Consider the following 20,993-nt stretch of genomic DNA (forward strand, 5'->3'; position numbering starts at 1 on the left):
AACTTTGAAGGTGCCTAACATTCCTAACTCCATTTAAATATTGTAGCTTGCCAAACTTTGTGTGCTACCTAATGTGGCTGCTGCCAACATTCTCTGCCGACAGGCAGGCCCTATTGACAACTGCCATACTCAGTCATCTAAATGGAGTCTTTGGTTCGTCTTGCTGCGAAGTGGAATGATGTTCTCTGACCCCTTCTAAACGGCAATCAACCTGCGAAAATGATTGAAGCACCATCTTGTTGACCAGTCATTATGGACTCTGTGTGCTCTTTGCTGTTGTCTTCATCAACCACCTAGCAAGTCGGTTGGAGAGTTCCCAGCCACCGGGTCGCTAATCGTTTCCCCGAGCCGCGAGTAACGCGAGAACCATTTAAATTGATCAGGAACACCATCGACCTTACAGACTACTCTCAAATTGAGTGAGGGGAGATACCTTATCATTCAACTTCGTTCATGAACAAAATTGTACTCCGGGCAAGTTTCTCAGCCAATTAGGGAAGTAGACACTCTTCTTGACCTCTGAGCTAATGACCGGTGAGAGATGCGTTTTTCAAAGCAAAGATGGCAAGGGCGCGCCTGGGATCCAGCAAGATCTGTACATTTAATTTGACCACTGCGTGTTCTTCGATCACAGTACTTTCTCGGCGAGGAGCTACTTGATCTTATTCGGGAATCAAACTCCCTTGCAATTTGAAATTAATGCATGCACTTAAGATCCTTATGGTGACATGTACTCTTGGCTAAGAGCATGTACATATATCCTTTGTTAATCCAGTGTGATGTGGCAGACAAAGATGCATGGAGTTAATGATGGTGTCCTAGATTGAAATCTTCAGGCTTTGTTTTAATTTCTAAATTGTACTTAGAATAGTCCTTGTAAATTGTATAGGTTATATTTTTGAAGCCTCATACTTAGAAAATTGTAACATGTAGCATGTATATAGTGGTAAGTAAAAAATATGTAATAAGTCCGGTTAGGTCGATCCATCCACCATCGGCATTGTAATCTCGAGGTTAGATTTCGGTATAATTAATTACGACGGCGGTCGAAAAAAACGCTACGACGGCGGACGGAATAAACGCAACGGGAGCAAGGTGCCCGTTACGGTCCTCAAACCAAACTTTTGGGTTTAGTACCCACTACGGGAGTAAGGTGCCCGTTATGATCCTCAAACCGGTATTTGTGGGAGCAAGGTGCCCATTACGGGAGCAAGGTACCCGTTACGGTCCTCGAACCGATCTTTGTAGGAGTAAAGTGCCCACTACGGGAGCAAAGTGCCCGTTACGATCCTCAAACCGATCTTTGTGGGAGTAAGGTGCCCATTATGGTCCTCGAACCGATCTTTGTGGGAGTAAGGTGCCCACTATGGGAGCAAGGTGCCCATATCGAAACGATCTATGGGAGCCAGGTGCCCATATATTTGCCCGTTTATAGGGCATTGGGAGCAAGGTGCCCATTTACGATCATTAAGATCGATTACGACCGAAAAGTCAGAAAAAACTACGGTCTTCGTACCAACAAGGAAGAATTACCCTTGTTTACTTTGCTTTATAAATTGTAGCACGATCATGTATGTAAATTAGTCGTGTGCAAAGCCCGGTTAGGTCGACATTACCACCACTGGCGTTATAAGCCCGATTAGGTCGGCATGACCACCATCGGCACTATGAGCTTGGGATCGTATCTCGGCATAAGCCTTAGGTAGTAGGCAATTATGTCCAGTTAGGTCGGCATTACCACCATCGGCGTTGTAAGCCCGATTAGATCGGCATCATATCGCCATCACCGGCACAGTTAGCCATGGACCAATTACCGGCATTAAGCCCTACGAGGTAGGCAATTCAGCCCGCCAAGTCGGCATCCCGCCTCGAATAAATCCAATCCCTTTATTGGTAAAACCCATCCCTAGATCGGCAAAATTCGACATCCCTCTCAAATCGCAAATCCGATCCTTAAATCGGTAGAGTTCGGATGATCTCGGTAAAAGACTATGCTTAAGGTTGTACTCTTTTTCCTTTACTATGATTTTTTTCCCATTGGGTTTTTTCTTAGTCGAAGGTTTTTTAGCGAGGCAACCGACATAAGTCACAGACTATATGGTCAGTTTTCAGCCCAAACTCTTCCTCGTTGGCGCTTAAAGTTGTACTCTTTTTTCCATGGCTATGATTTTTTTTCCCATTAGATATTTTCTTAGCCCAAGATTTTTAACGAGGCAACTAGCGTAGGTCACGGACCTTAAGGCCAGTGTTCCAACCCGAACCCTTCCTCATTGACTCAGCGTCAGGACACGGACTGAGGGGCTACTTGATAGGGAATACACCCCGAGTATACGGTATTTGATATGTAAACCGTATACGAGTACGGGGCTAACCCTATAAAATGGACCTAAACCTTACTTCCAACGGGCTTTTTGGCTCCCCTCTTCTTCTCTCTAAAAGAGACAACAAATAAGACTCTCATACTTCTCTCTAGATAATTGAAGAACAATCAATGAAGAAGGGATTTGAGAGCCAATTTTTGGATTTGTAGTGTACTTTACTTACATTTTCTCTATATGCTTTGTACACCTAAGTAGATGGTAGAACTAAACACTATCACAACCAAATACCGGAAATGAAATTGTTTTCTGGAACATGACTCATTTTCCAAAAAACATTTTTCAGAAGCTATTTTTCTGCTTTCCAAACACCCCTTAAAGTAATTCTGCTTATTTGTTGAAATATTAGATTAACTTTTATGGAGATCTTTTAAGGAATGAAGCAAAGTAGGGAATTGGAAATATTGAAAATATAATGTAAAGACAAGGAGTTTTTTAACAATCATTATTGTGTGGACCATGAGCTGTGTGGACCACACTATCAAATAATGTACATTCAATATAAAAATAATGTACATTGTATTCAGAGAATATACATTATTTGTGTACTGAATGTACATTATTTTTATAGTATAAAAATAATAATGTACATTCTGTACAAAAATAATGTACATTTAGTACATTAAAAATGTACATTTTATCATGGTCCACACAATAATTTGCCAGTTTTCTAGAGTCTCCAGCTCCTTAATTTCTTTGACTTTATTGCTTGATTTATTCAATTCTCTAGAGTCTAGTACTTACAGGGCGTTTGGTTGGATGGAGGGAATTAGGTGGGAAAAAAATTCTAATTCCATGGGAAAGAATAATGCGGGAATAAAGTGGAATTTAAATTCAGTGTTTGGTATGCAGGAATATAATTACCGAGAATTTCAATTCCAATGTTTGGTATAAATGGGAATTGAGAGGGAATAAGTAGTATAAAGTCAAAAAATGCCAATTATTGTTGTTGTTGTTATTGTTATTTTATTATTATTATTATTATTATTATTATTATTATTAATCTTAAATGACAAGTATCTATAAGACCCATTTGCATATTCAAACCCCAAAAAATATAACATATTAAATTCAAACGCACTCACTCCGTATCTTTTGAACTAAAAAAGCATTTGATTTGGGTAGTTAGAAATTTTGAAGAGTTATACATATAAAGAATTCAAAGGAACATACACGAAAGTTGCTGTATAAAAAAAATACATAAAGGTAAGTTGAAGAATAATAATACACTCTATAATTTTGAAGGGAAGGTTAGAAATCAATTTTAGGTGGGAATAAAGTGGGAAAGGAATTGTAATTCCCTCCAACCAAACACCCTGTAATAGCAAAGCTATTACATATTTCAAAAGGAAGAAATAATATTGTCTTTCTTTAAATAAATTCACTATCAAAGGAGATAAAAAAATCATCTTGATTTGTTCACTTAATTTGTTGCCTGTATATCTTCCTTGCAATTTTAAATTCGGCACTAATATGGCTTTCCAAAGAAAGTATCATTACTCCCCTCCTGGAGCTTAAAGTCATGCAATTGCTCCAAAGTGCCGTCTTATACATATTTCTTTCTTCCTCAATTAAACATACTATATTCAATATTCAACTTCTCAATCAAATTTCTAACTAATTCCTTTTTGCTATATAAAATATATTTTACAATTCTCTAATGATTCCTTTGAATAAAAAAAAAATGGTTTGACATTTTAATACCTGCCTATATTCTAACTTGTAAATATTGATTTTTTAAAAATCATTTCTTTGCAAATTGAATGTTTACCCAATTTCTTTTTGGTGTTGGAAAATTATAGGATGCTTGAGAATTGTACTTTTTCTACACATTTTTAATTTTTTTATCAGAGTAGGGAATATTTTTCGTGTTTTAGTGCTGTTTGCCCTTACTTTTATCATTTTAAGGCTTATTTCATTTTAAACTAGTTTTTAGCAATTTTTAAATACTTTGTATAGTCATCCATTTTATTTGGTTCTTAACATTTTATTACCTTTTTGCCTTTTGTTTTTAAAGCATTCTTCTTTACACTCTTTGATTTTAATTTTTTTTTGAACTTTTTTAGTTTTGATAGTATTTTCAAAGTTTATTTTATATTTTACTACCTATATTTTTATTAAACTTGTATGGATAATTTTAATTTTAAATATTCAATTCTTTTAATCCCTTGGGATTTATTTTTTGTGTTTGTAGTTTTGTTTTAAATCATTATAGTGTATCATATGATTAACTTCTTCTCTATTTGTATTATTTCTTACAAATTTATTTATTTTGTCATAATACTTTGCAATGGGATTATACTTCACTTTTAAAGTTTAACTAACCTGATAATTCAAGTATTGTTGGTATGTTGTACTTCAAACCAACCAAAAATACTCCTACGAAAATAAGTCAATTAAAAATATAATCTTAAGTTTTCAAAAAACATATAATCTTAAAATTTTAAAATGAACATTGAAAATACACAAGAAAATTAAAAAGTATGCAGAAGGAAAAAACAAGCAAACAAATAAAAACAAATGTTAAAAAGAGAAACTTAAAAAACTGGAAAAAAAAACAAATTATTTTTTTAAAAGGCTGTAATTCTTTGGATCTTTTTCTAATAAAATAAAAACTGAAAATCATGGAAAAATGAAGAGGAAAAAAAAAAGCAAAAACAAAGTATTACAGTAAAATAATATATGCGGATAATCATTTAAAAATGTAAAAACAACACTATAAAATTCAAAAAACAGAAATAAGTATAATGTAAAAAGAGAAAAAACATAACAAATGTAAAAAACACAAACATAACAAAGCGAAAAAAAACAAAGAAAAGGAGGAAAGACAGGAAAAAAATTATTTTAAAAACTGAGTCATTGGATTTTTTTTCTAATAAAATAAAAACTGAAAATTATGAGAAAATTGAAAACAAAATATTATAATAATAAAATAATAAAAAGAATGTTGAAGATCTTTTAAACACGTAAAAACAATATTTGTAAAATGCTAAAAATGCAAATAAGTATTTAAAAATAAGGATCGCGTATGCGCATTTGTAACTTTCTGCCAAAACAACCAGTAGTATATTCAACTAAACAAACATCCGAGCATCGAGCATAAAGCATACCAATGAATTCTTTTCTAATTTAAATAAAAGAAAAGGGAGTACTTTCCGCCATTTTTAACCATTAAACAGCTCTATCATTCTTTAAATCCCATTAATAACATGAAATATATAGAAAACACAGGGTAACCACAATAACAGAAGACACTAATTTATACGAGTGATACGATATTTTTATCCATGTGAGATCAATAGTAGCCAGTTATTTGAGTGGCTTTCATGCATCTATCTAATTGCATCAAAAATCATATTTTTCAACATAATCTTTTAATGACATTTTCTAAGGTGTTAGACCTTAGCAAGTTAGCATGCCGCAGAGACTAAGTCAACTTGAGTAAATGCATAAGACTTTGACTTAAAATCACATTTTCCAACATTATCTTTTAATGACACTTTTTAAGGTGATTGACCTTAGTAAATTAGCATGTTGAAGATGTTGAATCAACTTGACTAAAATGTCATTTTCTCTGGACATTATGGACTTGCATACCTTTCTTCCGTGTAAGTATTGCATACTAGTATTGACTATGGTGCATAGAAGCCAATGGCATGCCAAATTGGTCACTAGTAAAGTTTGACTTTTGTGTTTAGGCCAATAAAAATAATTATTCACAAAAAGTTCTTAAAGGTTAGCACAAAATGCTATATATATAACTTAAAATGAAATACTCCGTACTAAATTAGTTATAAATATAAAGTTGATGACTTATTAAGATTATTTTTCAAACATCTATTGCTACAATAAAGTGAACAATATAGTGTATTATCATTACATATCTCTATCGACCTTCTAATGAAAAAGTGAGCTGGTTGGAACATGGTTTATGTAATGGCACACTAGAAGAGTCATCACAAGTTTGTGTTCTTGTAACAAAAGCAGGTTTGTTTGGTCTAGGTAAAATCATACTTTCATCCATCAACATTAAAAATACATTAGGCATAGTGGGACGACATTTTGGATCTTCTTCAATGCATAGCAACCCAACATTTATACACCTCAATACTTCATGTTCCTTGCAACATTTGTGTAGCGAGTCATCTACTAAATCCATTACGTTCCCTTCATTCCATAGCTTCCATGCCTGAGATAATTGACTCAAGAAGAAGAAGAGTAAATCAAGCCAAACATATATAGCCAAATTAAAACACTAACTTATTAAGGTTTGTGAGGTTTCATAACTTACATAGCCTAAAAGGTTTGTAATTTCTTGATTTTGAAAGAATGCCCGGCTTTTCTTTCCACTAATGATCTCAAGTATGATTACTCCAAAGCTAAATACATCAGATTTAATTGAGAAGAGTCCACCCAGTGCATATTCAGGAGACATATAACCACTTTTTATTGTCATAATACGCAATCCAAAGATCATGCATGAATTATACAAAATCAAAAGCACAATAAGTAAATCACTAAAAATAAAAAAACAACGAAAAATTATGAATGGTTAAAATTTACTCAAAAATTGAAATTAAGATTATTATGATACTTACTAAGTGCCAACGACTTTTTTGGTATTTGCTTCTAATGCATTTCCAATTACCATTCTTGCTAATCCAAAATCTGAAATCTTGGGTGTCATTTCTTCATCTAATAAAACGTTACTTGTTTTTATGTCCCTATGGATGATTCTCAATCTTGAATCCTGGTGGAGATATAAAAGTCCTCGAGCAATTCCCAATATGATATCAAACCTTTTGCTCCAGTCCAACAACCGTCGACGTGTTTGATCTTGAAAAGTAATTAGTTTAAAAAATGATTGTGAAAACAACTAGTTAATAAAGTAACAATTGATCGAACTTATTAATTTATATATAGTTTATCAATGGAATAACAAAGATCTAGGCTTACCAAATATGAAGGTGTCTAAACTCCTGTTCGGCATATATTCATATAGTAACATCTTTTCTCCCAGTTGTGAGCAGTAGCCAACAAGTTTAACAAGATTTCTATGTTGAAGCTTTGCAATTAGTATAACTTCATTCTTAAATTCATTGATGCCTTGTCCTGATTGACTTGATAATCTTTTTACTGCAATTTCTTGCCCTTCCGGAAGCATACCCTATAAGACCATTCATTATTGGATATTATAGACAAGCAAAAGCAAACTGAATTGAAATGTATTGCTTAGCTAACTAATAAAGAAATAATTGATTGATAACCTTATAAACCGGACCAAAACCTCCTTTTCCTAGCTTATTTGCATTGGAAAAGTTGTTTGTAGCTTCCAATATGCTTTGGAGAGTAAAGAACTGAACACCAATGCCTTTCTCATCAGTATCTTCATCTATCACTTGATCCATTGCTTCCATTGCATGTTCTGAAGTGAACAGAAAATTATTCCAAAACCTAATATGTCAGAGACTCAAAATATGGTTTTAATTAATCAATGTCAACACTGAAAATTTCTCTACAATTAACTATGTACCTGTTGTTTTCAATGATGTTCTCATCATCCTTTTAAAACAGATGTAGAAAATAGTGCATGCAATTAGAGCTGCTGCAGCAACTGATATACTAGGCATGATGGCTTTGAGCTTCCCTGACAAGTGATGTGAGTTTATATCTGTTGGCATGAAAAGAAAACAAAACACATTGGTTGGGATATCAAATGATGAGGGCAACTTCAATTAAGTTGATCGAATAATTGCTTGGTAACTATAAATTTCAAGTTTGACTCTTTGAGTTTGAGTCGATCATTTATGGATAACCTATCTAGATTAGTTTTCCTTTTGATTCTTTACCGACTAGGTCAAAAAGCATATTTCACCATGAGTGCACCTTTTGTAGTGGATGCAGGCTTTCTCGTAAATCAAAGGGATACCAAATGACACTAATATTCTGGATAGGGATGTCAATCTTAGTCCCATCAGCTATGACTTGATAAGTTCGAAAAATTTTAAATTTAGAGTCAAAAAATTTTAGTCCGTTAAGTCCAACCACCAAATTTATTAGCCTGAGTCACTTATGTTAAGGCTATTATTTGTTTCACAAATAGTACAGAACACAATATATAATGAACTTATATGTGAGCTTATTTTAGTAATTTTTACTAAACGAATTGACCCGGTTGACATTCTATGGATATGATGCAGTCCCATATCGAAACGGAGTATTTCAAAAAAATTTGTTAGACGTTATTGAATAAATACTACAAATATGTTAAATTGTAATTTCAAAAATGCAAAACATTGTTTGAGACCATTTACGGGTCTTAATTTATGAGACGGATCAGATCAACATAATTTAGGTCATAGTTACTATTATGAGTTGATCTTTATATGATCCAAATTATGTTGATTCAATCTGTCTTAGATGTGGTATCATACAAGTGTGACCCTTTAAAAAAAAAAAAGTTGGAAGTTATAAATTTTATTAGTTACCTTTGATATTTGGGAATTCAGAAGGGGCAAGTCTGACGTAAATCGTGCTTCCATTGCTGTCGTCTTTCCCAAGCTGTTTCAGGTTAAAAAGTTGTCCTACCCAAATGGAACAATAACCGCTGCTATTACTATAAGCATAAGCGGTACAAGAGCAATTTTTCTGACAAATGGATTCGCATTCTGCTTCACTCCCGGCAGTAGTGTTGTGAGGATGTCCTGCCAATCTCATATTTGTATACATTCTGAATCTTTCCATTTCCTCACACCTCAATCTGGTCTTCCTTACACAGCCTTGGAAGAATTGATTCAAACCCCGCTGTTTCTCTGAGAAGCCGTACAAACAAGCGCAAAGCAGCGATGAATTGTCATTGCAGATGCTGAATGGGCCGCAATACGCGTAAACGTCGCATTGTTGCGGCGGAACAAGAATGATATCCGCCCACTCCTTTGTAGGCTCCAACCACGTTTGACACTTGTATTGCCCGTTTACGTCCAGTAGCCCTCTTGAGATCACCGATTCAATTATAGAGTAAGAGAAGTAGCTCTCGTTCTCGTTGTCGACGATGGTGAAATTGAAGGCGGGACTCGGCTTCAACGTGCGTAAAATCCCGGATCCGAATTTGGGCCCGCTGTTCCAGTATTCGTCTGTGCCGTTCCACAATTGGAACGCGGCGTTGCCGTCGTTGTCGAGAGAGTAGAGGCCGGGCGATGGATCGTCGGGAGTTTTCCAGGACGTGAGGACTTGTTTGGTTTTGGTGCGCTTGTTGTAGCCGAACTTGGAGCCCGGCAGAAATGTGTCTGTTGGGTGTTCGACGCTTTGCCAAAGTGGGGTTTTCGAATTCACGCCACTCAATACCAAGTTCCCGTCGTCGCGGAGAGTTGCTAGCACAGAGCTTAGTTTCGCTGCGGTGACATTGGTAGACCAAACCAAGTTTTGTGCCCCGTCTAGCAGCACCAGGTCGACTTCTAGGATTCGCAATTTGGAGGAGTGGATTGCGGCGGAGGGGATTGGGGTGACTCTATTTGCTACCCACGCTACTGTTATAGGGGAGATATTTTTGTACCAAATACCAACGTAATAGTTAGAAGACAGAGCAGGTTTAAAGTAACCCAACTCGAATCTTCCATTGGGAGATGATATAGTTGTATTTTGAGTTATGTATTTGTTTCCACAAATTGTTTCTACTCCATAGGAGAATGGAGTAGTATTCAGAAGAGAAATGAGAAGAAGGGATACAAAAAAAGTTATTTCCATGTTCCTGGGCCTGCCTGCAACAATTGTTAAGTCCGTATTATATATATAGAGAGCAAAAGTGATGAACAGAATTGTGTTTTTATTTGAGGAGTGGAAGACTTTCAATCATCCATGAAAACTAAAGCTCCACTGTAAGCGAAATGCAGAAATAAATATGGCTGGCTGTGACCAAGTCCAAAACCCGATTATTATTGAATCTGTTTATTTATGATTTGAGAGTGAGTGATGAAGTGAATTGATATCTTGTTATTCAAAATCGTGCATTCATTTGATAATATTTTATGGGTGGGGGAAATACAGATAGGCGTTCATAGTTCCCTACCGCATTCAAAACCTTTTGACTAATGGAGGGAGCCAAACCAAGTTTTAAGAAAGGGGAATCATTTAATCAATTGAAAATGACTGCCGATCGATCCACAAAGCCCAGAACTAAGTAAAAAAATACTAACTTATTTAGTCAACTTCCTCCATTTTGCTACCCTCAGCATCAGCATCATCCTCCAATGGAGGCATGTCAACATCAGCATCCCCAGAATCCTCATCAATGCTGAGCCCAAGCTTGAGCATCCTGTGAATTCTGTTCCCAAAGGTGTTGGGATCATCAAGGCTGAAACCCGAGGTGAGGAGAGATGTCTCGAAAAGCAACATCACTAGATCCTTCACTGATTTATCATTCTTGTCTGCATCTGCTCTTTTCCTAAGCTCCTCCATTATGGGATTCTCAGGGTTGATCTCCATTGTTTTCTTGCTAGACATGTATCCCGCCATGCCCGAGTCCCTTAGAGCTTGTGCTTTCATTATTCTCTCCATGTTAGCACTCCATCCATACTCTCCGGTAACCAGACAGCAAGGAGAGTCCACAATGCGCTCAGAAACAACCACCTTCTCCACCTTGTCTCCAAGTACATCCTTCACAACCTTGCACAGACCTTCAAATTTGGCTTTTAAATCTTCCTTCCTCTTTTTCTCATCCTCACTTTCTTCAAACTTGAGACCTTCCTTAGTTGCAGAAAGGAGCTTCTTTCCCTCAAACTCCTTCAACTGCCCAACAGCATACTCATCAATAGCATCAACCATGAAAAGAACCTCATACCCCTTCTTCTTCAGCTTTTCCAGGAACGGAGAGTTCTCCACAGCCTTCTTGCTCTCGCCAGTAATGTAGTAGATGTCATTCTGCCCTTCTTTCATCCTTGTCACGTAATCTTTCAAGCTCGTCATTTCATCGCCGCTCTTGGTGGAATGGTATCGCAGCAGTTCAGCAATCTTAGTTCTGTTCTGAGAATCTTCATGGATACCAAGCTTCAAGTTCTTGGAGAAAGCCTCATAGAACTTGTCGTAATCATCCTTGTTCTCCGCAATCTCAAAGAAGAGCTCAATGCACTTCTTAACCAAGTTCTTGCGGATGACCTTAAGGATCTTGTTTTGCTGCAACATCTCTCTCGAGATGTTGAGAGGGAGGTCCTCAGAGTCAACAATACCTTTCACAAAGCTCAAATATTCTGGAATCAACTCTTCGCAGTTGTCCATGATGAAAACACGACGAACATAAAGCTTGATGTTATTCAGCTTTTTTCTTGTGTCAAAGAGATCAAAGGGTGCCCTCTTTGGAACAAACAGAATTGCCTTGAATTCCAGCTGACCTTCGACTGAAAAGTGTTTAACTGCCAAGTGCTCCTCCCAATCATTGGTGAGGCTTTTGTAGAACGCAGCATATTCATCCTTTGTGATCTCCTCTGGCTTCCTCATCCAGATAGGCTTTTGCTTATTAACCAATGCCCACTCATGAGAAACTTCCTTGATCTTCTTCTTTTTCTTCTCTTCCTTCTCCTTTTCTTCATCAACCTCTTCTACTTTTCCTTCCTCGTCTTTCTTCTCATCTTCGTCCTCATCATCAGAAATCTCCTTCTCAATGGTTTTCTCAGTCCACAGAGAGATTGGATAGCCAATGAACTCAGAGTGCTTCTTTATTAAATCCTTAAGCCGGCGCTCCTCAAGATATTCGAGCTGGTCTTCCTTAAGGAAAAGGGTAATTTTCGTACCCCTGCCCAGTTTCTCACCAGAAGTATCCCTGGTAACAGTGAATGAACCACCAGCCTGGGATTCCCACACATACTGCTCATCATCATTGTGCCTTGTTGTTACAATGACCTTCTCAGCAACCAAGTAAGCAGAGTAGAACCCAACTCCAAACTGTCCAATCATGCTAACATCAGCACCAGCTGCAAGAGCTTCCATGAATTCTTTGGTCCCAGATCTCGCAATTGTGCCAAGATTGTTCACCAGGTCTAAAATGCACAAATGTAAAAGATCAGCATAAACAATAATAAGAAGCAGAATAGAACACAAAACTTGGCACCACCACTTACCCGCCTTTGTCATACCAACACCACTGTCAATAATAGACAGTGCATTGTTGGCCTTATCAGGGACAATGTGTACGAAGAGCTCAGGTTGAGCATCTAGTTTGCTCTTGTCCGTCAAACTTTCAAATCGGATCTTGTCCAGAGCCTACACACATTTGATACATAATATTCTCAATAAGCTACACCAAGCAGATCAACACATTAGACATAGTAACTCCAATGGAATAATGCATACAGCTACTCACATGAACAGATCAGATTATGAAAACATATATATTATTGCCACAACCCCTATGTATTGCAGAAAAGATGCTTATGATCCATTTATCAAACTTTATGCATTTTATTGGGGATGATTATTACTTTAAGTGGTGATATACCTAAATTATGCAAAATCACTCGATCTCAACATTTCATAATTCAGCAAAACAAAGTTAACGCATGGATTGTTTATATTTTCAATTCTCTCCAATATATTTTACAAGCCAGCAGCACAAACTTCAACACAGCACTGAATCTCCATATTCATTTATATTTCTCAGAACAAACATTCTTCAACTTGTTGCAATTCACATAATACTATAACAGTCATATCAATCTACCAAGAAATAACCTTATAAACAGCGAATCCACAATGTTGTTCAAAACACTAAGTAGTATACCAATAAACTACGTTTACCAAATCAACAGTACATAAAAATGAATCAAACTATAGGTGAATGTACGATTGCATGAATGAATTATGCATAATGGATAGAGAGATACTCACATCAGAAGAATTACTGATGAGTTCACGAAGGAAGATCTCCTTGTTGCTGTAGAACGTGTTGATTATGAGACTGAGAAGCTGGTTGATCTCGGCCTGGAAAGCGAACGTCTCACTCTCAGCCATTGCAGTCGATCTCGGATCTCTAAGGAAGTTACAGAGTTTTGATCAACAGAGCTATAAATAGTGGAGTTCATTAGGGGATCTAGATACTTCCATTGCCATAAACATAGGTTTACCGTGTCAAATCACCATATTTATTCCCTTTTTCATCTCCCATATATTTGGGAGTAGTTGATTCCAAATTTTGCTTTTTATTTTTATTATTTTATCTGTCTTTACTATTTATATAAGCAACAATTTTATCATTGTTTTGTTTATATATATGCACTAATTTTTACTTTTATTATTTTATTTGTGGAAGTTAAAGGTCCCCAAGTGGAAGAGCTCTAATCCAGCGCCAGGCCACGTAGTGTCGCACCAGCACGGCGGTATGTTGCCACATTTGGAGCCTAGCTGCTTTGTGGACTGAGGATATGACCCTCGAACTAGTATGGCCTCCTTTGGGGCAGTCTTTCTTTCGTCTACGGGGGACTTCATTGCTACAGCAAACGACCCTTTATTATTACATTGCTCATCTCCGCTCATGGCTGAAATCATGGCTTGCAAGGAGGCTCGTACATGGCTTAAGGATCGGGAAGTGACCAAATTACGTTTACACTCGGATTGCTCCATTTTGTGTCACCTGGCATCTCCTGAGGCTAATTTTAGGTCCTATATTGGCATTATCAATAGTGATTGTAGAAATCTTATGAGTTCTTTTGTCTCTTGTTCTATTCATTATATTTCGCATTCTGTTAGACTTTATTTCTTTTGACTTTTTTTGGCAGGAGAATCAACGATTTGGTCCCTCAATTGAAGGCAAACTGTCGATGTAGTCCCTTAATTCTATATTCATCAATTTAATCTTCGAAATAAATTAATTTTAGTCGAATAACTCATTGCGGCGTTGTTCCGTTGTTCAGCCAGTGAGGACTCCGATTTAGCATGGGCATTTTGGATTTTTCCTGTCTTCAGCCCTCTTCTTACCAAGCCATTGACTCCAAAGTGACGCCATTGACTTCCTCTTGCTTGAGAAAGCATACCCTACTTCTTTGCCGCCGGGAGGAGAAACCAAGGTCGCCGAAGCTGCTAGAGGTCGCTCGTCGCAGCTACTGCAAAGCGACCACTGTCCTGCCCTGTTCGCCGAGAAATAGGAGTTGGTGAAGGCCAGTTGTCTCCGCTACTACACCGCTAGCTCTCCCTCCATTGCTGCTGCTCACCGCCCACTCGTTCTTGCTGTGTTGTGTCGTCAACGAGGAAATGAGTGAGGAGAATGTGGGGGAAGAGATGAAAGGCGTAGAGAAGGGTGTGTTGTTGTTGTCCTCGCCTCCACCGTCCAGCCGCCAACGAGGGTTGTGATAAGTGCAAAAGATACCACTTTTATAAGGTTATTTGTGGATCGTTTAGTATACAAGTTAAGGCTTTTATGAATGGTTTAGTCTTAAATTGCGTTAAAATGCTTGTTATTGCCATTGGACCCCGTTCCACACTTGGTTAATCATTTTGTAGGTAAAAAGATGGGCAAAAAGGCAAAAAATGGCAAGATTTCGGAGAAGGATTCACGAGTCGAAGTTGGAGTGCAAAATAGACCATGGACGCAATGTGGACAGTCTGTGGACGCGCGTCCACCCCTGCGTCCAACTTTTCGCTCTCTGATTCTCGCACAGTTTTTGCCTTTTTGCCCATCTTTTTACCGATGTCTATTGTGGACGCGAGGCGGACGCGCCTTGGACCCCCGCGTCCAATTTTAAGGCTGCAGAAGTTTGTTCGCTCTGCAGTGGGTGCGGGGTGGACGCCCGCGTCCAAAATTCGAGCCTCTGAAGTTGAAGTCTGGACGCAACGCACACTGGTGGACGCGCCCATGGACGCGTGTCCACCCTGGCGTCCATCGCGGAACTTGGCGGTTTTTGCAAGGATTAAAAGGGGAATTGAGCCAATTTTCAGACACTTAGACTTAGATTCACCATTCCACACCTTAGAATATTTCTCTCTCTAGGATTAGCCTAGAGAGATCACTCCACATTGCAATTCTTAGGTTAGATTAGAATTAGAGAAGAATTCCATTGTTGCAAGATTGTGATCTACATTCAAGTTCAAGATTAAAGTTCAATTTCAAGTTCAAGTTCAAATTCAAAGTTCAATTCCTAGCTAAGTTTTCCTTTTAATTTCTTGTTATTACTTTTGTCTTTTGCTTTTTCTATTCCAAGTATGATTAGATAGATCTTTGTGGATTTGGATTGAATTCCAAGTATGATTAGATAGATCTTTGTGGATTTGGATTGAGCAACAAGTATGATTAGATAGATCTTTGTGGATTTGGATTGAGCAATGAGTATGATTAGATAGATCTTTGTGGATTTGGATTGAGCAATGTGTATGATTAGATAGATCTTTGTGGATTTGGATTGAGCAATGTTGTATGGATATTAGATCTTTGTGGATTTGGATTGAGCAATGTTGTATGGATATTCTTGAGCTTTGAATTGATTAATTAGGTTTTGCAATTGCTTTGATTATGAGTTTGGTTGTGTGAGTGGTGATCCACTTTGACTCTTGTGTAGGGGTGATCAACCTATATGAGAGGTGTTTGGAGAAGGAGTCTCATCTACGAGAGTAGAGTTACTCCTTAGCCTAGCCTAGCATATTTCCCTCTCACCTTTGAGAAAAGGGAGAGGGAAGGCAAGAGGCACATAACGTGTTTGTCAAAATGCTCCTTCTAGCCTAATGATCACAAGGATGACATTACGGTCTAAGAAGTGAGTCCATTGACCACGAGAGTGGCGGTGGTGTTGGTGACCTTGTCTCATTTTCGTTATCTAAGTGTTGCTAGCCTAATATCTTAGAAAATCAAGGATACCTATATGAGTTGCAAGGTCCAAATCCTCATTTCCAATTAATTGTTTCCAACGTTTGTTCCTTGTTTTCATGATGTTTCATGCACCTTTCTTACTATGTTTGGGTTAGCTTTTAAACACTAAACACTCTTGTGCTTAATCCCCTTACCGCTTGAATTCTCTCCTTGCCGTCCTTTGAGAACGATACTCGGAAATCTTTCCGTTTTAACACCTACTTCTTTCCATCCACCGCGAAAACTACACTCATCAGGTTGCCGCCGATCTGATTTGGTGCTTCGCCCCAAGGAAAAACAAGAGAGAGCTCCGCCAATCTTATAACCCTGCTGCTCATGGTCTTCATGGAGATTTTTGATTTTGGTTAACAAATTCCATGTTTTCTCCAATATCCAGCAATCGCTTGCGGCATTTCCGAAGGATTTTGATTCAATTCACTCCGGGATTTGATTTAGGATTGATTTCGATTTTCGACACGCAGATCCACATTTTGGGGATCTAGTGAGTAGAGTAGAGAGTTTGATTCTCGAAATTTTGCATATTTATGCTCTTGACGGGGGATTTCTTCAGGGAATGAAGCTCCGAGGGCTTGACATTAGCGTCGAAATTTTGCAGATTCATGCTCTCGGAGGCTGCGCAGTATTCAGGTCCGGTGTGAAGATAAGAAAAGACCAAAATGCCCATGCTAAATCAGAGTCCTCACCGGCTAAACGACGGAACACAGCAGGAATGAGTTATTCAACCAAAACTAATTTATTTCGAGGATCAAATTGATGAATATAGAATGATGGGACTACATTAAGAGTTCGCCAACAATTGAGGGACCAAATCGTTGATTTTCCTTTTTTTTTTTTTAATACTTAGGACTAATTCTATGCCCACTAGATCACGCCTCTAGAGGAACTATATAGATAAATGGCTAGTCGTAAAATTATTTTGGGCTCACCCTTTTCCCATTCATGTTTTCATTGTGACTTTAAGTCAAGTAACGAACCACTATGTTAAGTCATGTGAGGTTGATCTAAGTTTTTTGTTTTTATTATACGAACATGATTGTCATTTTAATTAATTATTCATAAACATTTATGGGGCTTTTGGTTGGAGGGAAGGAATTAGGTGGGAAAAGAATTGCAATTCCATGGGAAAATAATAATGCGGGAATAAAGTGGGAGTTTAAATTCTAGTGTTTGGTCTGGAATATAATTATTGAGAATTTCAATTCCAATGTTTGTATACATGAAAATTGAGAGGAATAATTAGTATAAAGTCCAAAATGCACATTGTTGTTGTTGTTATTATTATTGTTATTATTATTATTATTATTATTATTATTATTTATAATTGACAAANTGATTAGATAGATCTTTGTGGATTTGGATTGAGCAATGTTGTATGGATATTCTTGAGCTTTGAATTGATTAATTAGGTTTTGCAATTGCTTTGATTATGAGTTTGGTTGTGTGAGTGGTGATCCACTTTGACTCTTGTGTAGGGGTGATCAACCTATATGAGAGGTGTTTGGAGAAGGAGTCTCATCTACGAGAGTAGAGTTACTCCTTAGCCTAGCCTAGCATATTTCCCTCTCACCTTTGAGAAAAGGGAGAGGGAAGGCAAGAGGCACATAACGTGTTTGTCAAAATGCTCCTTCTAGCCTAATGATCACAAGGATGACATTACGGTCTAAGAAGTGAGTCCATTGACCACGAGAGTGGCGGTGGTGTTGGTGACCTTGTCTCATTTTCGTTATCTAAGTGTTGCTAGCCTAATATCTTAGAAAATCAAGGATACCTATATGAGTTGCAAGGTCCAAATCCTCATTTCCAATTAATTGTTTCCAACGTTTGTTCCTTGTTTTCATGATGTTTCATGCACCTTTCTTACTATGTTTGGGTTAGCTTTTAAACACTAAACACTCTTGTGCTTAATCCCCTTACCGCTTGAATTCTCTCCTTGCCGTCCTTTGAGAACGATACTCGGAAATCTTTCCGTTTTAACACCTACTTCTTTCCATCCACCGCGAAAACTACACTCATCAGGTTGCCGCCGATCTGATTTGGTGCTTCGCCCCAAGGAAAAACAAGAGAGAGCTCCGCCAATCTTATAACCCTGCTGCTCATGGTCTTCATGGAGATTTTTGATTTTGGTTAACAAATTCCATGTTTTCTCCAATATCCAGCAATCGCTTGCGGCATTTCCGAAGGATTTTGATTCAATTCACTCCGGGATTTGATTTAGGATTGATTTCGATTTTCGACACGCAGATCCACATTTTGGGGATCTAGTGAGTAGAGTAGAGAGTTTGATTCTCGAAATTTTGCATATTTATGCTCTTGACGGGGGATTTCTTCAGGGAATGAAGCTCCGAGGGCTTGACATTAGCGTCGAAATTTTGCAGATTCATGCTCTCGGAGGCTGCGCAGTATTCAGGTCCGGTGTGAAGATAAGAAAAGACCAAAATGCCCATGCTAAATCAGAGTCCTCACCGGCTAAACGACGGAACACAGCAGGAATGAGTTATTCAACCAAAACTAATTTATTTCGAGGATCAAATTGATGAATATAGAATGATGGGACTACATTAAGAGTTCGCCAACAATTGAGGGACCAAATCGTTGATTTTCCTTTTTTTTTTTTTAATACTTAGGACTAATTCTATGCCCACTAGATCACGCCTCTAGAGGAACTATATAGATAAATGGCTAGTCGTAAAATTATTTTGGGCTCACCCTTTTCCCATTCATGTTTTCATTGTGACTTTAAGTCAAGTAACGAACCACTATGTTAAGTCATGTGAGGTTGATCTAAGTTTTTTGTTTTTATTATACGAACATGATTGTCATTTTAATTAATTATTCATAAACATTTATGGGGCTTTTGGTTGGAGGGAAGGAATTAGGTGGGAAAAGAATTGCAATTCCATGGGAAAATAATAATGCGGGAATAAAGTGGGAGTTTAAATTCTAGTGTTTGGTCTGGAATATAATTATTGAGAATTTCAATTCCAATGTTTGTATACATGAAAATTGAGAGGAATAATTAGTATAAAGTCCAAAATGCACATTGTTGTTGTTGTTATTATTATTGTTATTATTATTATTATTATTATTATTATTATTTATAATTGACAAATTATTTCACAAATTGTTAGCATTGTTGCATATACAGAATGCAAATGTTGAAGAGTAAAGCATATAAAGAATTCAAATGAACATTCAACATATACGAAAGTTGTTGTATATAAACAATGGGTCAATGCATATAAAGAATGTAAATTTTGAATAATTGTTGCATATAAAGATTTAAATGAACATACACAAAGAAAAATCGAAGAATAATACACGCTATAATTTAGAAGGGAATGTCATGCATCAATTTTAGGTTAAAAAAAATTGAGGGTAATTTTGTCTCAAGATGGGATTCTAATTCATGAAAATGAGAGAATTGCAAAATGAAGGAATTGCAATTGGAAATTAAGTGGGAATGGAATTGTAATTCTATCAGGAAATTACAAAATGAAGGAATTGCAATTGGAAATTAAGTGAAAATGAAATTGTAATTCTCATATTATTGATGGTTGGCATATAGAGATGATGTAATTCTATTACATTCAGGTTATCTCCTTCATATGTCTCATTTTACGAAATGAAGAATACTTGTGTTAGACCATCTCATGGATCAATCTAAGATAGTTGTTTATTATATTTATAATATATATCATAATACTTATTACGAAAAAGTATCAATTTTGAAAAATAAATTATTTGCACTACTTTCCTTCCCTGGTATGAATTGAAAAATAAAAATAAAAAAGAAAAGAAAAAGTATGTTCTTGCTTAAGTAATTCCTTGATAAGAGCAATAAATGACAAATAATTAATTTCACTGTGGTAAATATAAAGAAAACCCCCCAGAATTTTCAATGTACAAAAAAGAAAGAATGTACAAGTCCTAGGACTGGATTCTCAAGCTAAAAAAACTCCCTCAGTTACAATATCTACCAGACTACCAATAAATTTGAATGCCAATGCCAAGTGCCAAGTGCCAAGAGCCAACTTTAACAAATTGGAGAAAGCCTATCAGTAACTACAGAATGCCCAAACACCCCATTCCTTGGAGGGTTATGAATGGTTCAAAGAATGGTAAGGCAAACTGTACTGCTTCCACTATTAAACCGCCCAGGGAATCCTCAAAATTTTCTGAAGCAGTGGCAAAGGAATACAAGAATAACGATCTATGCAGACACTTCCGTGACAGTTCTCAACACTCGTAATCTTTGACTCATCATGGAGGAGGCGACGGTACCCTGTGGTGAAATAACTTCACGAGTGACCTACGTTCACAGTCCTGAAACAAGTTTTCAATCAACTACTGCTGAAGTTCTGAAGCGGACTGATTTGGATATATGTATGATAGCTTTGTGGAGGCTATGACTTATGAGCGAAATGAGATAGGTGTACAAATACTGTGAATCAAAGATGCACAAGGAGCACAATGTAAAGACATGGAAAGATGTCTCACCTTAAACATATGCAACCGGAATGGTTTGTCTGGATTCATTCTCTTCAGTTTCAAGAATGTATATGCAAAGCTAAGCTGGTCGCGTGAAGTAAAACGGTCTACTTCATTGAACCAAAGGCATGAAAACAAATTTGACATTGGAGTATGTGCCCTGACAATAAAGGAACCTTCTGGAACATCTGCAATATGCAAGCACAATTAGAACATTGGCTCCATAGGCAACTAATTGCTGATGAAAGCCGAAAAAGGAAGACGGGAGGGGGGGGGGGGGGGGG

At 37.1% G+C, this 20,993-nt stretch overlaps 3 protein-coding genes across 4 annotated transcripts in view; all 3 read right to left on the minus strand.

Annotated features, from left to right (window-relative positions):
• Positions 1 to 6,169: 6,169 nt before the first annotated feature.
• LOC116022152 (receptor-like serine/threonine-protein kinase SD1-8) lies at positions 6,170 to 10,198 on the minus strand. Its single transcript, XM_031262736.1, has 7 exons — positions 8,867 to 10,198; positions 7,912 to 8,049; positions 7,646 to 7,803; positions 7,335 to 7,545; positions 6,977 to 7,214; positions 6,670 to 6,820; positions 6,170 to 6,567 (listed from the first exon to the last, which is right to left on the minus strand). Exons 1-7 carry the CDS (start codon positions 10,119 to 10,121, stop codon positions 6,265 to 6,267), a joined length of 2,454 nt encoding a protein of 817 aa, XP_031118596.1. The 5' UTR covers positions 10,122 to 10,198; the 3' UTR covers positions 6,170 to 6,264.
• Positions 10,199 to 10,364: 166 nt separating this feature from the next.
• LOC116021989 (heat shock cognate protein 80-like) lies at positions 10,365 to 13,385 on the minus strand. The gene is made up of 3 exons (XM_031262527.1): positions 13,254 to 13,385; positions 12,488 to 12,629; positions 10,365 to 12,406 (listed from the first exon to the last, which is right to left on the minus strand). The coding sequence occupies exons 1-3, from the start codon at positions 13,374 to 13,376 to the stop codon at positions 10,575 to 10,577; spliced, it is 2,097 nt and encodes a 698-aa protein (XP_031118387.1). The 5' UTR covers positions 13,377 to 13,385; the 3' UTR covers positions 10,365 to 10,574.
• A 6,645-nt stretch (positions 13,386 to 20,030) lies between these two features.
• LOC116023230 overlaps positions 20,031 to 20,993 on the minus strand; it is a 5,163-nt gene continuing 4,200 nt past the window's right edge. For both annotated transcript variants that reach the window (XM_031264218.1, XM_031264217.1), the window contains exons 8-9: positions 20,719 to 20,897; positions 20,031 to 20,544 (exon numbers count right to left, since the gene is read on the minus strand). In XM_031264218.1, coding sequence (XP_031120078.1) covers positions 20,482 to 20,544; positions 20,719 to 20,897 — 242 coding nt within the window. In that variant the 3' untranslated portion in view covers positions 20,031 to 20,481. The remainder of the gene's footprint in view (positions 20,545 to 20,718; positions 20,898 to 20,993) is intronic.

The sequence above is a fragment of the Ipomoea triloba genome, chromosome 6 (assembly GCF_003576645.1).
Source record: "Ipomoea triloba cultivar NCNSP0323 chromosome 6, ASM357664v1".
Classification (NCBI taxonomy): Eukaryota; Viridiplantae; Streptophyta; class Magnoliopsida; order Solanales; family Convolvulaceae; genus Ipomoea; species Ipomoea triloba.